This window comes from Anguilla anguilla, chromosome 9, assembly GCF_013347855.1.
Source record: "Anguilla anguilla isolate fAngAng1 chromosome 9, fAngAng1.pri, whole genome shotgun sequence".
NCBI classification, from domain to species: domain Eukaryota; kingdom Metazoa; phylum Chordata; class Actinopteri; order Anguilliformes; family Anguillidae; genus Anguilla; species Anguilla anguilla.
The window spans coordinates 1,427,586-1,451,303 of record NC_049209.1 but is presented as its reverse complement, the minus strand read 5'-3'; the positions used below and the strand labels follow the sequence as shown (position 1 = coordinate 1,451,303).

Sequence of the window (23,718 nt, the reverse complement as noted above, 5' to 3'; positions counted from 1 at the left end):
GGACGTGCTGTAGACCTGTTTTTATCCAGCTTTTAAAAAGGCTACATGTTGAACAGTTGCTTGAACTGCTGCAGTTTGATTGAAACTTTAACACTGGACGTTTAAATTCATGCCCAGCTTTAACAATCCACACGGGTTCAGTGTGTGAATGAGGTGTATGTGTGTGATGTTATGATCATTTGTCAGAATGAACTATCCAGAGAGACCTACAGCACAGTACAGGAGAATTATGAGTGTGTTCTCCTGATCAACATGAGCAATGCTGCCTGAGCTGGCCAACAACTTTACCAGACCAGCAAATACTGATGCAGCAGCACTACAACTCGCACTAGTGCAAGTTAACTTAAATACATACAGATAACACCCATGACAAGCCCTAAGATCAGAAACATAAAACCATAGAAATATAACTTCAAACTATATTTTTTAGAATACCAAAACCTGAATTAGTACAAAATGTGTTTGGTTCTCTAAATCAGCAGTAAGCTGTTCGGTTTGCTGTCTGATGTGCGGTATGATCTTCAGTTATAAGGCTGAGAGTGACCTTGGAGAGACTGAAAAATGCTCCTTTTTTTCCTGTGACACGGATAAAGTTTCCTGGAAAGTCAACAATAAGCAGTTTACCTCCGGAGGCTTGAACCGAAGTCATCTGCGGCTCCTCCTGGCTCTCAACCTGCGAGCAAATGCGACAAAGTTGTAAACCTTACAGGGTTTTCACATCTAAGGGGCCATAATTAAACATCCTCTGTTTTAAATGGAACTCATTAACACTAATGGGAATCCCAGGAATGAATCTTGATGACGCCTTGAAGTCAAAAACTATTAGCGGTGATCGGCTCCCTCAGTAACCTGGCGGTTTGAGGGCAGCCGTTAGCGTTCGGTCTTCATCCTGCGTTAAACGCGCCGCGCTATAAAACAGGGACCCGCTTACAGTAGGCCCAGATTAAATGTGAACATGCTCTGGCCTTCACTCAGACTGAATCTGGACCGTTCGTACGATTAAATATCCTTCATTCATACGATCAACATGATGGCAAGAAACATTGTTTAGAGCACAAGGAGCAACTAAAACAAGGGTGGAAAAAAGCCAGTGGTTTATGAAAACATGCGCTTCCTGAAGGTAGCAGACTGAACAGGGTTTGTGTTCCTGCCACGATGTTACCGGTGAAAGGACTTAAAAAGCGCTATGAGCTCAAAGCCCCCTCTAGATTCGGGAACCCACAACCTCATGCATAAATACACACGCAGTACACAGAATCCCAGAGTCCTCTGTGACTTGGTCAGGCTTTTTCACTCTTGTTGTTTAATTTATTTACTTTCCTGAATACACACTAGTGTTGTGGGAACCAGGACTGGGCAGAGGGCGTTTCCCAGCTGTGATCATGGGAAAGATATTCGATGAACAGCAGCTGGCTCTCGCAGCATTCCCACAGCATTCCCACAACATTTCCTCAACATTTCCACAACCTTCCCACAGCATTCCCTCGACATTCCCACAACATCCCCACAGCATTCCCTCAACATTCCCACAAAATTCCCACTGGGAACAGCTGCAGCCCTGCCCTGAGGTCACTGATGTCCCAATTGGCTGGCAACCAGAAAGGACGACAGTTTGAAATCCATGCACATCCACATCAACATCCAGACAACAGAGATAACAGACAGGCATTCTTTCTTATATATATATATATTTATGCATATTTATATTTATATGTTTTTTTCAGTGAGTTGACACACTGCACTTCCTTGGACCTGGAGGAAGGGAATGATAAGTCGTTTATCTTAATAAGTGGCCGCTTGCAGGGATGATCCACTCGTCTCCATGCTGAGCAGCGGTACTAGAAAGTCATCCCTCAGGGGATACTGCTTTCAAGGCCAGGTGTCTGTGGGATAGATGTCTGGGGTCATAATATAAACTGGACACTGTCCTGGAAGAAACCACACACTTCATTGGGGGAGTGGGGATTAGTTTAACTGTTTGAACTGTGTCTTCGCAAATTTATTGGCAAATATATTTATGGTGTTTTTTTTTTCCTCCTCTGGGTATATTATTTAGATGTTTCCACAGAGACGTTGCATGGCATTCAACCGCTGTTGGTGTTTTATTTTTATCTTTTAACAAATCCGTACTCCGAGGTGCCACCCTCGCGGTTGGACTGGTCCACCGGAGGGAAAAGGGAATTCTCTCGCATGGATTCCATTACCATGCCATTGTGCCCAAGAAGACCGGCTTGGGATTTGTGATTACTTAAGAAATAAAGTTTGCTCCTATGGCACTTAATCTTTTCTGTTCATATTTTTTGTTTTTGTTTAAGAATATCTTGCTAGATTTATTTGTACAAAGAATGTTTTAATCTATTTTCCTCCCGAGGTGCAACTTCACAGTAATGATAATAACAAGTAAGTCAAAGTTCTGTTTTGTTTTATTTTTTTTCCTCATAAAGATCTTTGATACTTCTATTTAATCAAAGTAACGGTCATGTCCATGCTGGAGTCAAGATGGTGCAAATTTTGATAAAGATACATGATAGTAAATAAAAAGGTAATCTGTAAAGATGCTGATCTGTAACTGGTTTACACCCAAAATCTTTCATTTTCATAGATAAGTGCAGCAAGACATAGAGATCCTTTCAAATAACACAGGAAATTAAATGGGCAGAAGCACTTGTAAAATTCTGAATTCTGAATGTATTTAATTTCAGAGTGAAGTCCAGGGTGCTGCACAAGGGGTTTTGGGTGGTGTGAGTTTATATGTGGTTTAGGACTCATTCTGCACTTACGGTATTTTACCTCACACACTCATTCATAAGCTGGTCTTGATAACGGCTATCATTTCAATTGTCAAATAACTATGGACAAGGGACAAAATTACAATATCTTGTTGGGGTCATTAAAATCTCCTTCTGATGCTTAATGCAACATACTGGAAATAAGTATTTCCTCTCTGAAAGTTAAAATATCAAGAAATATCTACTGCAAGTGGTTGTGGAAGCCGGTACAGTGTAGTAGTATTATACCATTAGTCTTCTCTTTATCTTTTTGACACCATGTTCTGGAACTTATCTACTTCAGAAAACAGTATATAAATATATAAATAAATATAAATATATATGCTAGTTATCAAATCTGCTACTGAAGCTTATCAGACTCCCGCACTTTACTTTAATGAGGGACAATAACAATGCCAAAAATTAAAAAGGAAAGGACAACTGAACTACTCTATCGAAAAAGGAATATGTAAACAATGATTAGAGGATTAATTTATATGCTTTCTATGATTCTATGTTTTCTCCATCCATTCTAATTGTTAAATTGACATGTTTTACGTTTAATTTCTGTAATTAAAACATGATAATGATGTTCTGTAATTATAGTCACGCTCGGACCCTGTGATTCTTCTGTCAGGACTGAATTGCATAGACTGTTGTTGGTAACCGGGGGTACAAACGCAGCGATATGCACGGTTACATGGATGATGTCATGCTTAGCTTTCTGCCAGCCGTGGTCGGTGAGTCATAGACTGGCTTTCGTCCAAACCGCTTTCTGCTTTCCATGAATTTAGAGGATACCGACAAGGTGGGACTTAAAAAAAAAAAAAAACTAAATGTGCTGCTTAATTCAACACAGAAAATAAAACAAAAGTAAAATATCTTCTGAGCTCAGTGCTCCTGTCTCTATGCAAACATATATTTGCTCGGAGACCGAAGAATAGCCTGTCTGACTTCTGGCCTCAGCATTTACGCATTTGTGTAGCCTGAATCTTTAATAACTGATAATCGCAACAACAAAAAAAGGTGATGGAAGTATTGCGCTGTCTGATGTTTTATCTGACCGCTAGACTGAATCCTCCCTTCACACACCGGGGGAATTTCTGTGAGCGTCGCGTTTCTGTCAGGATCCGTTCAGGGTTAGAAACGAGTCAGGTGTGCTGCAAGAAGTTCCACTGAGGCCTTGAAGATGCTTTTCTCCTCTTCACTCTTTTTAAGAGATGTTGCTCACAGAAACCAATGTAGCAGCGCGGTCACTGGAGCACGACTAAGGTGACTGTAAGGAAAGTGTGTTGGCAGTACACTCTGGGGTGTCTGTAAAGCATATTGGCGGTATGCTCTGGTAAAGTGTGTTGGCGGTATGCTCTGGTAAAGTGTGTTGGCGGTATGCTCTGGTAAAGTGTGTTGGCGGTACGCTCTGGTAAAGTGTGTTGGCGGTATGCTATGGTAAAGTGTGTTGGCGGTACGCTCTGGTAAAGTGTGTTGGCGGTACGCTCTGGTAAAGTGTGTTGGCGGTATGCTCTGGTAAAGTGTGTTGGCGGTACGCTCTGGTAAAGTGTGTTGGCGGTACGCTCTGGTAAAGTGTGTTGGCGGTACGCTCTGGTAAAGTGTGTTGGCGGTACGCTCTGGTAAAGTGTGTTGGCGGTATGCTCTGGTAAAGTGTGTTGGCGGTATGCTCTGGTAAAGTGTGCTGACGGTATGCTCTGGTAAAGTGTGTTGGCGGTACGCTTTGGTAAAGTGTGTTGGCGTTATGCTCTGGTGAAGTGTGTTGGCGGTACGCTCTGGGGTGTGTCTGTAAAGTGTGTCAGCAGTACGCTCTGGGGTGTGTCTGTAAAGCGTGTCAGCAGTACGCTCTGGTTTGTGTCTGTAAAGCGTGTTAGCAGTACGCCCTGGTAAAGTGTGTTGGCGGTATGTCTGGTAAAGTGTGTTGGCGGTATGCTCTGATAAAGTGTGTTGGCGGTACGCTCTGGGGTGTGTCTGTAAAGTGTGTCAGCAGTACGCTCTGGGGTGTGTCTGTAAAGTGTGTCAGCAGTACGCTCTGGGGTGTGTCTGTAAAGCGTGTTAGCTGTACGCTCTGGGGTGTGTCTGTAAAGTGTGTCAGCAGTACGCTCTGGTAAAGCGTGTTAGCAGTACTCTCTGGTAAAGCGTGTTGGCAGTACGCTCTGGGGTGTGTCTGTAAAGCGCGTAAGCAGTACGCTCTGGTAAAGCGTGTCAGCAGTACGCTCTGGGGTGTGTCTGTAAAGCGTGTGAGCAGTACGCTCTGGTAAAGCGTGTTAGCAGTACGCTCTGGGGTGTGTCTGTAAAGCGTGTTAGCAGTACGCTCTGGGGTGTGTCTGTAAAGCGTGTAAGCAGTACGCCCTGGGGTGTGTCTGTAAAGCGTGTTAGCTGTACGCTCTGGGGTGTGTCTGTAAAGCGTGTCAGCAGTACGCTCTGGTAAAGCGTGTTAGCAGTACGCTCTGGGGTGTGTCTGTAAAGCGTGTTAGCAGTACGCTCTGGGGTGTGTCTGTAAAGCGTGTCAGCAGTACGCTCTGGGGTGTGTCTGTAAAGCGTGTCAGCAGTACGCTCTGGGGTGTGTCTGTAAAGCGTGTTAGCAGTACGCTCTGGTAAAGCGTGTTAGCAGTACGCTCTGGTAAAGCGTGTTAGCAGTACGCTCTGGGGTGTGTCTGTAAAGCGTGTCAGCAGTACGCCCTGGAGAGGCTCGGGCCACCGGAGGTGCAGTCGCTGCTTAATGAAGCCGCCTGCGCTATCGGCAGATCTGCACAGCCTGGCCGGCACGTAGCTCTGCCACCGACTCCCCCCCCGGCCCTGAGCGGCGATCAAACTTCCTGAGACTCCTGAGGGGGGGGGGGGGGGGGGTTTAATCACGGCCCACATCGGCCATCAGCGCCCAGGCCTGGAGGCACGACTTCCTGCGTGACTTCCTGCGCACCAGCCCCAAGTACTCAGGAGAGGAAGTGCCTCTCCTCGCCGGGCTGATTACAGTTCGGGGCTCACCGGCGCGGTCGCGTTTATGTAACTGTGCTGTACGTTACGTTGGCATGACTACAGGAATCTTCTGTTCAGCATCGCGGCCAGTTCCAGCCTTCAGAAAATCATTCATCGAGACACCGCCATACCATAGCTTTAAAGCGACAGTGCACTTTCTGGGAGTCTTTTTGATATCATTCCAGTGTTCCAGGGTATGTTTTCGATCGGAAAGATCGTTTTTATGTGCAACGAAGGCTATTTTAGATACTTAATTTTCTGAAAACCAGTCAGATTTATAATGACTGGCACAGGAATGTTTGGGGACTTTGCAAGCACGACTGCACACATCAAGTAAATCCAAAGCAGCTTGTGAAGCAATATTAGGTTTCCAGAGGCTGCACATACGAACAGATTGATTTTGTTTGAGTTTATTCACATTAATATCAGCTTTTATATCACGCTGGTAGTTCTTCCTTTGAGCACAGCAGCGTCAGGTCACAACCGCCACAGGAAACAGTTCCAGTGGAAAATGAGATGATATTATTTTAAGATTACATAATCGGGTAATAAACACACATACCTCCTCTGGAGGTTTAATTTCACTGTACAGACTGGTTTGGAGACACAGGAAATGCATTCTTTAACTTCAGACCACAAACTCCCGAAGGACTCCAATACCATCCATTTCAAAGCCAGCAGCTTATCAGAAAGTACAGTAAACATCTAAACTGCTCCTCATTGCACACAGTGACTGTCAGGGCCCAGGGAAAACATACAGCTACTCTGAAATAACACCAGAAACTCTCAGAATCTCTTCAAACGCATTACGCCGTGTTCCAGCTTTTACCCCGAGGTCGTGATTTCCCTCTCCAAGCACAGGGGGAAATCAGGGCTGACTGTGCTGTAGATCCTCAGGTCTCTCCGTCAGCTGGCGCTGGCTTGTCTGCTCTGTGTGCGTGCGCTGGCCCCAACAGCGAAGCAGGCACAGAAGCACGTGTGCCTGTGTGTGAAACGCAGAAGGCATGCAGTACAGGCAGTAACGGATTGAACCTGACCACCTCAACCCCCCCCCTCGCCCCCCTCCCCCGCGCCCCCCCTCCCCCGCATCAGCGAAGCGCGCCGACGACACGACATTCGCTAAAACATCCCTGTTTACATTTCTGAGCCATCTGCCCCGTGCAGCCGCCCACCCCCCAACCCCCCCCCCCCCCCCCCCCCCCCGGCTGTCTCCCGGTGACCCTGTTGCCTAGGGGACAGCCGCTACTGCCCCAGTGCTGGGCTTCACCAACCGCTGGCGCGTTAAAAAATAAATACATATATAAATAATTAAATAAATAAAGTCTCACCATCTGCTCCTGGCGGTGCTGCGTTTTAGGGAATCTGGAAAGGTAAAGGAGAGGGGTGGGGGTTCCCCCGAATAACCATACATGAAAAGGACAAGAAGCTGAAAAACTGCCCAATATTGCGTACATATGTACATACGCATGTATGTGTGTCCTATGTCTTATCCTATGTCTGATTCTGTTTAATTTATTTGCCCGTTTCAGAAATTGAAGCAAAGGAAGCGTGTGATTGGCTCAGAGCAGCGGGCTTCCCCCAGTACGTGCAGTTGTTCAGAGGTAAATATTCAGCTTTCATCTCAGAAGTGTATGAGGCACTGAAGTTTTATTAAGCACACGGATGATAATCCACAGTTCATAATGCAAAGTTATCCTCTTATCTACTCTTTCTGTTGGTTCCAGACTCCCAGTTTCCCATTGATATAGACTGGGTGAAGAGCGACCACCAGTTCCTGGATAAAGACGCCGTAGACTCACTCTGCAGGTATTCCCTTCTGGTGATCGCGGGGCCTGGAGTGCACGTGCTTGAACAGAGATGAGAGCTGCTAGCGCTTCCCATCATCACGTTAACTAAACGCCTGTGCCTTTCAGGAGGCTGAGCACCTTAAACAGGTGCGTGGAGATGAAGCTGGAGACGCACCGGTCCAGGAGGAGGGTAAGTTCCGGCGCCGAGCCGCGGACGTGAAACGGGTCCGTCAAGTTTGGGAACTGTGTGGAGAGCGGAGGGTGACCCGGACTGGGAGGGGGTGAGCCGGGATGGGTGGGGGTGAGCCAGGCTGGGAGGGGGTGAGCCAGGCTGGGAGGGGCTGAGCCGGGCTGGGAGGGGGTGACCCGGACTGGGAGGGGGTGAGACGGGCTGGGAGGGGGTGACTCAGGCTGGGAGGGGGTGAGCTGGTTGTTTTGGAGGTTTGGTTTGGGGGACAGAGTTGTTCCGCGTCCCCCCATCCAGAGCGAAGACTCGGAGGAGGACGAGCCGTGCGCCATCAGCGCCCGGTGGGCCTTCGAGCGGGGGACCCGGCGCTGGTCCCGGCAGGAGGGCCTGGAGTTCCTGCCCTCGCCCGACAGCCCCAGCGCGGACACGCCGTCGCCGCGGGAACCGCCCTTCCGCGACGAGGCCGGCTCGCCGCACAGCTCCGGCGAGAGCAACGGCGGCTGCGGCACCCCGAAAACCCCGGAGGACCCCGAAACCAGCCGGAGCTCCTCCCGCTCCTCCTGCCAGCCCCCCTCCCTGGACGGGTCCCTCAGCGCCCCCCCGTCGCCCGGCGACACCCCCGGCCCGGGGAGCGAGGAGCGCCTGGCGGACAGGCCGCCCAGGAAGAGGGGGCGGAGCCTGATGCGTAAGATGGAGAAGCTGCGTCTCCGTGGCGGCACGCTGAGGCCTCCGTCTCACGGCAACAAGGCCCGGGTGCTGATCAGCGGGCCGGTGCTGCAGGACGGATTCGACGAGGAGAAGCTCGCGCGCCTGCGCTGCCTGGACCTGTCCGAGCTTCGGGACGGGCCCGCCAGCCCCCCGTCCTCCCCCCCCCGCTCCGGGAGCGCCAGCCCTTCCCTGCCCAGCAGCACCGTCAGCACGCCCAGTCCCGTGACCCGGGTCCGCAGCCATCGCCAACGGGCCCCGCCCCTCGACCAGAGCCCGACCCGGCACACGGACGACCAGGCCTACCAGAACCAGAACCAGAACCAGAACCACCGCCAGGAGCACGTGGCCTTCCAGGTCCCGCCGGGCCACAAGCCCGGGACGTTCCCCACGGCGCTGACCCACAGCGTCCTGTGCCCCATCGACAACACCTCCGTCAACTGGCGGACGGGCAGTTTCCACGGTTACCGAGGCCGGCAGTGCCTGAGCAGCGGGTCGAAGGAGCGCGGCCTGGTCTGCAGCCCGCTGGCGTCCCCAACCGACAAGCGCGGCAGCGTCTACGACAACGTCCCGGGGGGGCCGGCGCACGGGCGCACCGTAAGCGACCCCCCCGTGTGGACGGGGAGGGGGGGGGAGGACGCCGACGCCGACGACGACGTGTTCTCCGCGCTGGACAGCGTCATGGAGCGCATCAGCGGCCTGCAGCAGCTGGTCACCGCCTGGAGCGAGAAGCTGTCGGACGACGGAGACTCCGACTCCGCCCACACCGGCTCCGGCTCCTCCCCCTGCCCGCCCTCTCCCAGGGACATCCACCTGGAAATCGAGAAGCACCGGGGGGCCGGCTCCACCCCCCCGGACGGAGACCGGGAGAACTGCGACCAAACCCCCGAAGAGTCCGAGCCCGAGCCCGAGCCCGCGAGCGAGCACTACTCCGGAGAGCGGCCATCTCCACAACACAGAAGGTAAAACCGCAATGGCTGCTGGGAGTAACATCTTTTCTTTCTCTTTCTTCTTTTTTATTGTGTTCATAATTATGGTGAATTAATCACATTTTAAAAATACTGACACAAATTACACTTCCCCTTAACTCCCGATAAAACATTTTTAATTTGTCACAGATTGTCCCCCAATGGCCCTCAAAGTCAGTTATATTTACAGGCAGATTGGGAAACTGGCAAGCATTCTTTTTGTCATCATAAATCTTGTGAAGATTTTGACTCATAAGAACAAAGAATAGCAGGGAAATGATATAATTATGCAAGCGATGTGGATGGGCCGTGCGTTAGCCGCTTCCTGTGGAGTACGGCCAGCGCTGTAGCCTTGGGAGCAGATCGCAGTGAGCGCTAATGAGCTAACATTGCAGCGAGCGATAGCGAGCTAGCATCACAGCAAGCAATTATGAGCTAGCATCGCAGCGAGCGATTATGAGCTAGCATCGCAGCGAGCGATTATGAGCTAGCATCGCAGCGAGCGACAACGAGTTAGCATCGCAGCGAGCGATTATGAGCTAGCATCGCAGCGAGCGATAACAAGCTAGCATCACAGCGAGCGATAACAAGCTAGCATCGCAGCGAGCGATAACAAGCTAGCATCGCAGCGAGCGATAACAAGCTAGCATTGCAGCGAGCGGTGACAAGTTAGCATCGCAGCGAGCGATAACAAGCTAGCATCGCAGCAAACGATAACAAGCTAGCATCACAGCGAGCGATAACAAGCTAGCATTGCAGCGAGCGATAACAAACTAGCATCGCAGCAAGCGATAACAAGCTAGCATCACAGCGAGCGATAACAAGCTAGCATTGCAGCGAGCGATAACAAGCTAGCATCGCAGCGAGCGATAACAAGCTAGCATCGCAGCGAGCGATGACGAGCTAACATCATGGCTGCTGTGTGTTTTAGGCTGGGTCGGCTCCACTGGACCAGTGAACAGGAGCTGCACCCAGACCCCCCCACAACTGGGATCGAGGGGCAGCCTGCGGTCCACATCAACCTGCTGCAGAAACTGTCCCTGCTGAGACTCACCGCGCTCATGGACAAGTTCTCGCCCTCCAGCAAGCAGGGCTGGAGCTGGTAAGGAGGGGGGGGGGAGGGTGGCTGGTAAGGAAGGGGGGTGGGGCTGGTAAGGAGGAGTGGGGGGGCGGGGGGGGGGGGGCTGGAGCTGGTAAAGAGTGGGGGGGCTGGTAAGGAAGGGGGGGGGCCTGGCTGCTCTGATGTCCGTTAGGGGTTTATTCTGCCCTTTGGCCGAGTCAGGCTGGTCCAGAGATCAAACGACGGCGTGTTTTTAGGAGGACTAACTGCGGGGGCCTTCCATCGGAGCGACAGGCGACGTTCCGGGGGAGGCGGTTCACGGCCGGCAGTGTCGTGTCCGTCCAGGCTGCGTAACTCCACTGCGCAGTCCTGTGTGTGTCGGTAACTAACCCCGTGATGCGGAGGACCTCAGCGGCTCCCCCTAGAGACGGGGGAAAGTAAAACACATCTGCCTGCACCTCTCAGTTTAGTGAAACCGATTTGAACATCGTTTCTCAGAACGTGCTGACACTTCTGTGGTGTGAGGCGTGTGTTTTTCCCTTCTCTTTTTGCTTTGTTTCATTTTGGGTAATGCCACTTGGCTAATAGCAGCTAGCCTTCAAACGGCGTCAACGGGGAATGTACAAATGATGGATTATAATCCGTCCTGAGTTATTGTTTACATTGCGAGCTCTGATTGCGTTTTCGTTTGCCTCCAGACGGAAACTCAAAAACTCAGCTCCCCGCGGGACAATTAATAAAGAGTCTGACATTATGCAGTTGTGCGGTGAACCTGGGTAGAACCGATTGCTGGAGGCGAAAGGACAGCGTAATTGACTTTTGCAGAGGAGAGTAATTGGGCTATTTGTTTTAACAATCATTGAGCAAAGCACAAAGAAAGGCCCACTTCGGCCCCTCCGCATGTTCCCATCGATCCGGCGCTTCAGTATGCAGAACGGTCACAGGGGAGGTAAAAGCTTGGGTTTAGATAAGTTTTGTGTCTCATTTGTTTCATCCAATCAGCTCGACTCGGCCCTCTTGTCTGATGAGTCATATCTGATGTCCTGTGGGTCTACTTATTACAAAGGGGAGGAAATAAATTAAAACACACACAAGAAAAAAAAAAACGTTGGGTCTCTTCAGATAAGCAATCATATTTAATCACCAGCGGTACTTTATTAAGCTAATGGAGTGGGGTTGATGTTGAGTTTAATTGAACAGCCTGGTTCAGAGTTAAGAATGGAGGGACAGACTGTAAATTAAATCCTAACTGGAGCTGACCCTATCAAAGAGATCCAGCGCTGTGTGTGTCTGTGTGTGTGTGCGCGTGTGCACGCGCGTGTGTATGTGTGCCTGTGTGTGTGTGGGCATGGGTGTGTGTGTGTGTCTGCGTGTGTGTGTGTGTGTGCACGCGCGTGTGTATGTGTGCCTGTGTGTGTGTGTGTGTGTGTGTGCATGCGACATAGCTCAGGAGGTAAGACCGATTGTCTGGCAGTCGGAGGGTTGCCGGTTCAAACCCCGCCCTGGGCGTGTCGAAGTGTCCTTGAGCAAGACACCTAACCCCTAACCCCTAACTGCTCTGGCGAATGAGAGGCATCAATTGTAAAGCGCTTTGGATAAAAGCGCTATATAAATGCAGTCCATTTACCATTTACCATGCGCGTGTGTATGTGTGCCTGTGTGTCTGTGTGTCTATGTGTGTGTGGGCGTGTGTGTTGTGGGCATGGGTGTGTGTGTCTGTGAGAGTGTGTGTGCGTGTGTGTGTGTGTCTAGCACCAGTTCATAAATCAATGGGTTTTGACTGCCTTTGGTTTTTAATGGTTTTAGCATGGTTCAAAAACATAAAAATGGATGCCATATTGCTGAATAAGTCATCGTAATAATTTATCCGCAAAGAAAGCCAATACATAATTGACAAATTAATCCCTGTCAATTAAACCTTGGTGTCCTGACTATGTTTCGAAAAGCAGGCACAAAAAAGACCGAATGATTAATTCTAAAGCCGAGTGGCAGTTATTTCAATATCAAGATGAACGAAGCAGCAGTCGTTCCATTTCAGAAATAAAGCAGAGTTTGCTTCTTTACAATTCCTCAGTTCTCGCTCAGCAGCACCCTAGAGACACGGGGTAAGGAGAACTGCACCAGAACAGTTTTATTATAACTTAGACAAACTGCTTCTTAAAGTGTTAATGCCAGCCACATAACCAGCCTGCCCCACCCCTGTTTTTCAGGACTGTTCCAAAGACCATGAGGAAGACGAGGGCCCCGGAGTCCTGGGACGGAAGGGTATTTGGGGTTCCCCTGCTTCAGAGCGTGCAGCAGACGGGGTACCCCCTACCCCCCGGCATCCTGAAGGCCCTGCACTACCTGAGAGCAGAGGGCCTGGACCAGGTGGGTCTTTAGCGTCTTGTTTAAGAACAAGCCTCGGTGACCGGTGATCAGTCACAGGCTGCTGTGGGACAGGCTCGTAAAGTTATAAAGCCGGCTCATAAACGTGCCGTACAGGACTACATAACATTTATCCCTACAGTCATTTGGCTTGGTCTGTATTATTGGAGACTGTTAGGATGGCTGTGCTGTGTGGTGTTTTAGTTATTTTTCCTGTCTGCTACTCCTGTGGCCTGAAGTATCATCTGAAAAATTGATGCAGTTATGCCATGATTCTGCGGAGATTACACTGCCAAACACACACAGACACACACACAGACACACACACACACACTTCCAGGAAATGACTCTCAGATCTCTCCACATCGCCTCCACACCAACGCTCTCACCTCTCACTCCCAGGTGGGGTTGTTCCGTAAGTCCGGAGTGAAGTCTCGGATCCAGGCCCTGCGGGAGATGGTGGAGGCCGACCCGGCAGGCGTGAGCTACGAGGGCCAGTCTGCGTACGACGTGGCTGACATGGTGAAGCAGTACTTCAGGGACCTGCCCGAGCCCATCTTCTCCAGCAAGCTCTGCGAGTCCTTCCTCCACATCTATCAGTGTAAGACCTGTAGTCTCTACATCTATCAGTGTAAGAGCTTTAGTCCTTCTCCAAATCTACCAGTGTAAGAACTATAGTCTTTCTCCACATCTATCAGTGTAAGACCTGTAGTCTCTACATCTGTCAGTGTAAGAGCTGTATTCCCTTTCCACATCTATCAGTGTAAGAGCTTTAGTCCTTCTCCAAATCTACCAGTGTAAGAACTATAGTCTTTCTCCACATCTATCAGTGTAAGAGCTGTAGTCTCTCTCTCTCCACATCTATCAGTGTAAGAGTTGTAGTCCTCCTCCACTTCTACCAGCATAAGAGCTTTAGTCTCTCTCTCCACATCTATCAGTGTAAGAGTTGTAGTCCTTCTCCACATCTACCAGCATAAGAGCTGTAGTCTCTCTCTCCACATCTATCAGTGTAAGAGCTGTAGACCATCCTCCACATCTACGACTGTAAGATCTGTAGTCCTTCTCCACATCTATCAGTATAAGAGCTTTAGTCCTTCTCCACGTCTATCAGTGTAAGAGCTGCAGTCCTCTCTCCACATCTACCTACTCTTGGCGGTATGCCAGCCCTGTCCTACCAATCCGTCTCCTCCCCCCCCCACCGGGCTCACTGTCCATCCTCTCTCATCTCAGACTTCCCGAAGGACCAGCAGTTCGCCGGCGTGCAGGCGGCCATCTTCCTCCTGCCGGACGAGAACAGGGAGGCCCTGCAGACCCTCCTCCTCTTCCTCAGGGATGTGGTGGCGTGCGCCAAGGAGAACCAGATGACCCCGACGAACGTGGCGGTCTGCCTGGCTCCATCGCTCTTCCACCTGAACAGCCTGAAGAGAGACAGCACCACCAGCAGGTAACTCTCACCTGAAACCCCACAGCAGCACCACCAGGTAACTCTCACCTGAAACCCCACAGCACCACCACCAGGTAACTCTCACCTGGAGAGAGACAGCAGCACCAGGTAAAGCTCTCCTCACTGCAGTAAAGCCCTGGATTCTACACACACACACACACACACACACACACAAAATACTCTCTCAACTTGCACAACTCGTGTTGCGTAAGATTTGTCCTGGTACAGATTATTAGAGAAATCCGCAGTGTGTTCTTTTTTGGGATCCAGCACATATTTTACCCGTTTTTATAACATTAATAAACGCATCTCAGAAGTGTCCCATTTCACAACAAAGTAAAGCTCACAGAACACAAGGCAGCCAAAACCCCGCTACCTTTCTTAATGAGCAGCTTTCAGGCACATTTAGTGTGACCAGCGCTTATGCAACCCAGCGCAGCTCAGCATCTGGCTTTAGTTCTGCACAGATATAGGGCACATTATATCTATAATTCATTTAATCTGGTTATAGGAAAACGGGCAAGAGAGAGAGAGAGAGAGAGGGGGACAGAGAGAGAGGGAGGGAGAGAGAGAGAGAGAGAGAGAGAGGGGGAGAGGGAGAGAGAGAGGGAGAGAGGGAGAGAGAGAGAGAGAGAGGGGGAGAGAGAGAGAGGGAGAGAGAGCGAGAGAGAGAGAAAGAGAGAGTGTGTGTATGCGTGTGTGAGAGAGAGCGTGTGTGTGCGCGTGTGTGTGTGACAGAGCAGAAGATTTTGATAATTTTTTTTTAAAGGAGACTTTGAGGCTTGCTGTGAGGAGATAAGGATGTGTGGGGCTCTCGCTGGCGGGTGTGTGGGACGGGGAACACCACAGCCTCGTACGCGCCTCTCTCTCTTCTCGGAGCGTCTCAGAGAACACGCTGTGATTTCGGAATGCTGGGAAAGCGCTGTGATGTCTCACGAAGGGGGGCGCGGGCTCTTACTGCAGCGAGCGTCCCCCCCCCCCCCCCAAAAAAAACCCCTCCCTGTCCTCTCCGCGTGCCTGCGCAGCTCAAACGCCGTCAGAACCGTAGGATCACCCGCTGCGCCGAAGAGGGTGGCAGCGCTCCGAATCCCGCCGCACGTCTTCCTCATCTCTTCCTCGTCTCTTCCTCATCTCTTCCTCATCTCTTCCTCGTCTCTGAACGCGCGCCGGGAAAGAATCTGTCACATTCACTTCGAAAAATAACTGTAAAAAATTGAGATGATAAAGGAAAACGGTGATTTAATAAGGCGTTTCATGCCCAAGCAGATATGTATAAAGGTACGTGTGTATACGCAGACATACGTTTGGAAACGTGGCTCTAATTCAGAAAGACGTGCAGAAATGAGCTCGGGCTGGATGCAAATTCAGCGCTAAATTGGTTTTGAAGAAGTGGTGGTGATATTAGTGACAACACCAATTTGGGGTTTGCGCTTCCTGTTCAAAGCTTCACAGGTTTTAGAGAAAACAGGAAGTGATCGGTGAAAACAGTATCTTGTCTGTAAAGCATATTGTGACAACAGCTGTAAAATACGCTATACAAATAAATACAAATTCAAATATAATTTGATCGATTGATTGAATTTGAAAACGAGCGCTGAGATTCGGGCTGGGATTCACTGGCTCCCGTGCGCTCTGTGAGGATCTGAACGAAGCTCGGACACTTCCTGGCCGACATCCTTACACCTCGACACGACAGCATCGTTGAGGTTGTTGACGTCTCCACGGATACTGATGCTATTTCAGGCTATTCAGTATCTTATCGTGCTCAATTGTACCACACTTGCATGGGAATATACAAAGAGTTACTGAACAAGCAAATAAAATGTGTTGTTGCTGTTGCTGCTGCTGTTTTTGATGATGATGATGATGATAATGATGATTATTATTATTATTATTGATATTGCTGTTGTTTTGAAGATGATGATGAAGATGATGATGATTACTGCTCTCCAGCAGGTCGAGCCACAGGAAGCACAGCCTGGGCAGGCCAGACCAGAGGGACCTGAGTGAGAACCTCGCTGCCACACAGGGGCTGGCTCACCTGGTGGCGGAGTCCGCTCACCTCTTCCAGGTACGTCTGTCTCCAGAGCAGTGAACACATGAGACCAGGTACGAGAGCAGTGAACACATGAGACCAGGTACGTCTGTCTCCAGAGCAGTGAACACATGAGACCAGGTACGTCTGTCTCCAGAGCAGTGAACACATGAGACCAGGTACGTCTGTTCACAGACCTGTGAATGCACAAGACTACATTCAGCACAGTGCACAAAGAATTCTCATGAGATGACAGGCAGGTCAATGCAAATCAATCAATCACTCAATCACTCAGGCAGTCTTTCTATCTGTTCACACCTGTTTGACTGTGCTGACCATTCACATTCCGGAGTGCGTTTCTATGTTGGTGTAGCGTGATGTTATTGGCTACTGCTTGTTCCCAGGTACCAAGGGACTGGCTGATGCAGAACCAGGGCATTCTGGGAGATGAAGTTCTCCAGCCGGGGGACGGGTGGCATTTCCCGCCGGACCTCAGCGAGGCGGAGCAGGACCAGCGTGAGGCGCTAGACCTCTGCGTTCAGGACGTCCTGCGGGAGGCCAGGGAGGGGTTCCGCGGCTGGGCGCCTTTCTCCAGCCCAAATAGTGTCGACCTGGCGTTCAGAAAGGTGCGGAAATCACCCCAAATCCCCCCAAATCACCCCAAATCACTCACACCTTCTCATCCACAGTAATTCTGCTCTTACTGTAAAGCAGAGGCCTCCCAGGTCTACTAACGCACTGTTCAGGAGCAGAAACTTCACAAAGGTGCAGCTGACATGTTTGAAGCAGATATGTAATCATGCTCCGTTGCCTAGGTGTGCATTTTTCAGGTGTACATACCTGTGCGTCCTTTTGTAGAGACGCAGGGCCTAAAGACAGTCAATGGGATTCAGTTCATGACCCAGAGCACATGACCGTAAATTTGCAGAACAAAACCTGCAGATATGAATATATTCTGAATATTACAGATTTTCATTTAATAAAAAAACAACAAATTACAGTAACACTTCACAATAAGGTGGAATTGGCATTAATGTTGTAAGTAATTTAATGTTAAATGCTAACTAATTAAAAGTTAATGTGTACAGCTTTGTTAATGTATTTGTACATCATGAATTCATGTTAACAATTTATATAGGAAAAAAAGTTTATGTATTTTTAAAGGTTAACTAATTATGAGCTTATTCTATGTTTTCCCCATATATAACTACTCATGTAACTAATACATTAATTTCTTAACTACTACCTAATGAAAACTGTATTGTATGTATTTGTACATCATTAATTAATGTGAACAAGTACATTAGTTAATGCCAATTCATGTGATGTTATTGTAGTGTTACCCAAATTACTTGCTTGGAGGAAATGCATGAACTGGGTACAAAGGGAACGCCTCCCCCCCTCCCCCCTCCCCCACACTCACCTGGGGTGCAGGGCTTTGTGACCGTCCCGTCTGTGACCGTCCTGTCTGTGTGGTCGTCAGGAGGAGGACGGGCTCCCCCTGCGCTCCTGGAAGGCGGTGGTGGAGGTGGAGGCGCCGGTGGAGGAGGCGCTGCACCTCCTCCTGCGGGAGCAGCAGGTTTGGGAGGAGGAGCTCCAGCACTGCGGCGTGATCGAGAGGCTGGGCGAGGACACCGAGGTGTACCGCTACACCCTGCAGGGGGTGGGGGCGCGGCCCCCCCTGGACCACGTGCTGCTCAGGTAACAAGCCCCCCCCCAATCCCCAAACCTGCCCCTGGCCCGTTAGAGAACACAGGGAGAAATTAGGAAGGCCAGGTTGCAGCACCACATAGAGGGCGAGGAAAAAAGAAATATGCACTGATTCAGAGGCACCAGCTGTTTGGGTCACCAAACATCTGACTTCTAGGGTTGGGCGTCTGAACTAATGCCAAGTGGCCTTCAGGACTTGCCCTTCAGTGACCTCGTCTGTCAGTACCTGCACAGGTAACGCAGGTCTAAGCAGCAAATGGGTCCCAGGCAGGAGTGTGTGAGGACATCAGGAGTGTGTGAGGACAGCAGGAGTGTGTGGGGACAGCAGGAGTGTGTGAGGACAGCAGGTGTGTGTGAGGACAGCAGGAGTGTGTGGGGACATCAGGTGTGTGTGAGGACAGCAGGAGTGTGTGAGGACAGCAGGTGTGTGAGAGGACAGCAGGAGTGTGTGAGGACAGCAGGTGTGTGTGGGGACAGCAGGAGTGTGTGGGGACAGCAGGAGTGTGTGGGGACAGCTGGTGTGTGTGAGGAAAGCAGGTGTGTGAGAGGACAGCAGGTGTGTGTGAGGACAGCTGGTGTGTGTGAGGACAGCAGGAGTGTGTGAGGACAGCAGGTGTGTGTGGGGACAGCAGGAGTGTGTGAGGACAGCTGGTGTGTGTGAGGACAGCAGGTGTGTGTGAGGACAGCAGGCGTGTGTGAGAGGACAGCAGGAGTGTGTGAGGACAGCAGGTGTGTGTGAGGACATCAGGTGTGTGTGAGGACAGCAGGAGTGTGCGGGGACAGCAGGAGTGTGTGAGGACAGCAGGAGTGTGAGAGGACAGCAGGCGTGTGTGAGGACAGCAGGTGTGTGTGAGGACAGCAGGAGTGTGTGAGGACAGCAGGTGTGTGTGAGGACAGCAGGTGTGTGTGGGGACAGCAGGTGTATGTGAGGACAGCAGGAGTGTGAGAGGACAGCAGGAGTGTGAGAGGACAGCAGGTGTGTGAATGTGATGCACAGCAGACACAGCACCCTGGCAGGTTAATGCTCAGTGACGTCTGACGCTAAAGATGGCCGCCGTTGCCGGACCCTGCGCTGTGCGTGTGAAGCCGTGCTCACGTGGCGACCGCAGAACGCGAGTCATCTCATTATCGGGGGGAGCTGACGTCCGTCTGTCCCGTTCCGTCCGTCTGTCTGTCTGTCCCAGGACCTGGCAGCGCGACCCGTCGTCGGGGGCTACCGTCCTGGCCGCGGCGTCGACCGAGCACCCCGACGCCCCGCCCCGGGGGGTGAGAGCGCAGGTGCTCACCTGCGTACACCTGCTGGAGCCGCTGGGCACCGGGAGGGCGCGGCTCACACACGTCTGCCGCACGGACACCAGGTGAGAGCAGGGGGGGGGGGGGGAAGAAAGACCACAGAAAGAAAGAGATGGAGGGAGAGAGACAAGAGAAAGATACCAGAAGATAGATTGAGACAGAGAAAAAAAAGGGAGGGGAGGGAGAGAGTGGTATGGAGGGAGCGAGAAAGACCAGAGAAAAAGACCAGAAGAGATAGAGGAGACAGAGAGAGAGAGAGAGAGAGAGAGAGACACTACCCCTTCATCCGGTCTCGTACGGAGCTCACACACTCTCACTCCTGTGATTTAGTGCTCAAAGCTCCCTCAGACCTGCGGCAGTTTAGATGATCAATTTCCTCTCCTCCGGGGAGTCAGAGTTACTCTGAAGCCCCCCCCCCCGCCCGTCCCCCCGCTGTTCCATTAGCTTCAGCAGATTTAATGAAACCAGCCATGTAATGGAGACCGGGTATCAGGAGAGCCCTCAGCACCAGCCCAGACGGCCCACCCAACACGTTACCATTACCCCCCCCCCCCCCCCCGCCCCAAACCGTTTCCTTCGAGAAGCGACGCCCACTCAGTTTAAGATGAGCTGCGGTACGTGAAGCTTTAAATAAAGAGGGTGACAGGAGGCAGAGTTACCATTACAGAAGCAGAGGATGATGGGTAATGTTTCATCACGTCCTACAGCGGCGGGTTAACCCGGCGGGTTCTTTCTTACGCCGCGGTCTGCGGCGCGATGGCGGTGTGGAAACCGGACGCGGCGGGCGGGCGTGGGGCGGGGGGGGGGGAAGGGGGGGGATTTACCGTGACGTGAACTTTATGACCTGGCGCTCACTGAAGAGGGGGACATTCACGCACGGCCTTTGGGCCTGCTTGACTTTACTTTTGTAGGCAAATGGAATTCTGCTCCTTAGAAACAGAAGCAAGGGTAAAGGTCCTTGGAAAGCATTAGCCAAATAAAACAGTCTTCACTAGAAGTCTGTCAGGGATACGGATTTCTTATTTTTAAAACATTTTGGGGACTGCTCATATGAATTTTTGTTCTTTTTGTGATTCCATCTCTCACCTGCAGGGGGCGCTCACCAGACTGGTACAACAGAGTGGCCGGATACCTTCTGGCACTGAAGCTGGGGAAAGTTAGAGACTCCTTCAGACCAGACGTGAAAGAGATGAAAATATGAGTGCAGCAGCAAGGGAAGGTTCAAGCACTTGAAGACTCTTTACCTGCTTTCCAACAGAAATAACTAAACACACAACCTTCAGAGAACTTACAGAAAGGGTCAAAAGGGTACCCCAGCCACCCAAAAGCTGTGAGAAAAATGACACCTCCAGACAAACGGTTTTTAGAATCGTCAGATCATCAGAGCTGACGAGGACCGTCTGAGTAATGAAACGTCTCGTCTTGTTTGACTGAATGATCGAAGGGCAGAGCGTTTCAGGAGAGTTTGAGCTCTACGATCTTGCTCGTTATTTTAGACTGAAAGCAAGTCTTCTGGGACAGCCCACAGACACAGAGTTCAAACCTACCTCTTCGAGGACTTGATTGCTGACTGAGCAAATGACTTCTGCAGAGAAACGTTGTTGTATTCATGTGAGGAATGTTAATCACGCTTTGAAGACTTGCTGTGCGCTGGTAAGATTATTTTGAGAATTATTCATCCTGATATTCAACAAGACGTTGCTGTTCCTATAATTCTAACATTCACAGCTGATCTCCACTGACCGTGTTCAATCAGATAAATTCTTTATCTTTGTGTATTTCTGATTCGACATGCAAGTATTTTTGGACCAAGACGTTTATTGCAAGCCTTCCAAGTTCTAACATCCAAAGATATTGTATAGGATTATGCATACAGTTCAAAAGTTTTTTGCAAGAAGGTATGTTTATGGGTGTACATATTCAAAATGTGTTATATGAAAAATTTTATTCGAAAGACAAAGTTAATTTTTAAGATTATTTATCAAAATGCTTTTATTAAATCTTTATTAAAAATGTATAGTGAACAAATGATTTTCCCCCCTTTTGTAAATGTGTTAGTAAAAATGTAAACCTTCAAATGATTTTTGACTTGTGTTTAATCAGATTAACCATCATGCACTACAGAGCTAGCCACAGAACTCACAAATTGCTCTACAGTACCGCGGTTCAAAAAAAATACTCATTTTCAAATATGATCTTTCCTTACAAGTGATTTTTTATATTATTTATAATGTTGCTTTTTATTCAGATTATTTTAATTTAATTTATTAACAAAGGTGATGAAACCCCAGTGTAAAAGCTTGACCTTTAAATGACCTCTTTCCTATAAAGCATTATAGCGACCTTCAGCATGCACTGAACTTGATAGGCGTTTGAATGACCGCAATATTAACATTGCACCATGTGCTGATCTGCTAATTAGAGGATTTAAGAGAAAAAAAACCCAAAATAAATACAGAAGATGTGGACGTTTGATTCACAGCTGATGTTTACATGTGTGTTTTAATTATCGACACAACAGCCAGGATAATAACTTCACAAAAATATTACTTTGCTGGTTAAAGGGTTCGAAATGACCTTACACTAAACACCCACCATCATGGTTTTTCCCCCCCAAAGGGCTCCCATTGGTCATGTGGTATCACATGACTTCTGCACGCTCCCAGTGTTAATGGTTGAAATGTGGGGATGATACCTGTGGGTGTGGTCAGTTTGGGTGTGTGCTGGGTAGTTTGGGTGTGCGCTGGGTAGTTTGGGTGTGTGCTGGGTAGTTTGTTCACAAGTGCCAAAGGTTTTCAATCGCCTTAAAGGAACATTTAAACCGTTTTTTTTTTGGGGGGGGGGGGGGGGGGCATTCTCAACATTGTAAGAACTATAATCTCTGCTATAACTATAAGCATGTATATAAAACTTGGTTTCATTTCCATGTTCCACTTCAGTATAAAACGCATCTTTAACAGATCAAAGCCACCAAGGGAGGATGACCTGCTGAAATCGCTTTAAAGCACAAGTGCATTCTCAAGTCCAAGAGGGCGGCTGTGGTTTTCGCTCAGTCAGATGTAGACACTAACGCTGGTTCACTTCAATATTAGGCTACAGTAACACACCTCAGATAAAGACAGTTTCAAGCCATCAATCCGCTTGTAAACGAATCATGTAAATGATTGATTTAATTTTTTAAAAATTAACATAACTGGCATGAAATCCAGAAACTGATCAGCTCTTTTCATGCACCTGTGATTCATGTTTAAATGATAGAGGACAGACCAAAAACAGGCTGTAGAGGGTAAACAGGAACACGTTTTGCTTCTGTAAGAGATGTAACTACTGCAGAATTTGGGCATAAAGTGATCAGTAAAAAAAAAGCGAGGTAGGTTTATCCATAGCAGTTTTACATCCATATTGAAATACCCAGTTAAAACCGTAAATGCAGTCAGACAAGCTGCTTCTGGCCTGAGCTGTGAGCTGGCAGCTACAGAAGAGGGCAAGTGTGAAATATTTACTGATTACTGAATTTTTGCTGAATTTTTCTGTAAGGTTCCCTTTCCCATCTGTAAGCCAGACTTCCCAGCAGAAGGAATGCCAGCTAATTCCGTCCTGTTCGGAGTGAAATTCCGAGTCTTCGGATTTACGGTGGTTTTCCCAACTTAAGATTAATAAATGTTGTGTATTTATGTAAAAATAACGATTTGACGAGAGAGCAAAGTGGGTCTGAATCTCAAACACACCAGATCAAGACAGAGAAGCTCCAGTCACCAGCGTCCTCGTGCCCTTCTGTTCCCACTGCACCTCGGAAAACCGGAAAAACGCGAGAACTGAAAAAGGCGTGATGGTTCATCACATGATCACCGTTTCTCTAAAACAAAGGTGAGAGGTAATAATGGAGTGAAACCGGAAGGAAGTGCCGTGCAGACGATGAGGATTTCTTTTCTTCGGGAAGGTGAACACCTGGAATTCATTCCTCTCCACTCCCGCCTCCCGAGCAGTAATTCACCCTTCAGCCCTGTGATGCCACCGCAGGGTCCACGCTTGTCCGCGCAATGAACAAATAAATAAGCAAAGGTCCATTTAGCTCCTTTAATCAACTCGATTAATCATCCCGCTCATTACCAGCACACAACACCACATTAATCACCAACACTCCTCTGACCTCGACGTCCTGGCACACACCCAGGGCACCAGCAGCAAGCCCCAGATTAGAAAAGGCAGACAGTATTCAGTTACTTTTGGCAGTTATGTTTTTTAAAAAACTATCAAGGAAGACTAAAGTTGTAACCAGAAGGTAATTTTTAACAGAATTTAACTTTGGATGATAGATGTGAAATAAGAGATGTGAGTTAATTATCTGTTTATGTATAAATAACCGGCCAAATCCAATTCTTCTGATTTCCCATCCTGGCCCAGAGAGC

The 23,718-nt window shown here is 49.3% G+C and overlaps 1 protein-coding gene across 3 annotated transcripts in view; it reads left to right on the top strand.

Annotated features, from left to right (window-relative positions):
• Positions 1-21,390, top strand: part of si:dkeyp-23e4.3 (rho GTPase-activating protein 7) — a 47,961-nt gene extending 26,571 nt beyond the window's left edge. The window contains exons 1-14 of one of the 3 annotated variants that reach the window (XM_035434388.1): positions 2,219-2,400; positions 7,283-7,354; positions 7,478-7,559; positions 7,667-7,730; positions 8,025-9,394; positions 10,332-10,502; positions 12,671-12,830; positions 13,230-13,428; positions 14,058-14,271; positions 16,225-16,342; positions 16,711-16,932; positions 17,790-18,007; positions 19,201-19,374; positions 20,402-21,390. In XM_035434388.1, the coding sequence (XP_035290279.1) occupies positions 2,388-2,400; positions 7,283-7,354; positions 7,478-7,559; positions 7,667-7,730; positions 8,025-9,394; positions 10,332-10,502; positions 12,671-12,830; positions 13,230-13,428; positions 14,058-14,271; positions 16,225-16,342; positions 16,711-16,932; positions 17,790-18,007; positions 19,201-19,374; positions 20,402-20,510 (3,186 nt within the window). In that variant the 5' untranslated portion in view covers positions 2,219-2,387 and the 3' untranslated portion in view covers positions 20,511-21,390. Of the gene's footprint in view, positions 1-2,218; positions 2,401-7,282; positions 7,355-7,477; positions 7,560-7,666; positions 7,731-8,024; positions 9,395-10,331; positions 10,503-12,670; positions 12,831-13,229; positions 13,429-14,057; positions 14,272-16,224; positions 16,343-16,710; positions 16,933-17,789; positions 18,008-19,200; positions 19,375-20,401 lie in introns of those variants that run through there. The other 2 variants (XM_035434387.1, XM_035434386.1) reach the window with 2 other exon arrangements.
• Positions 21,391-23,718: the final 2,328 nt, after the last annotated feature.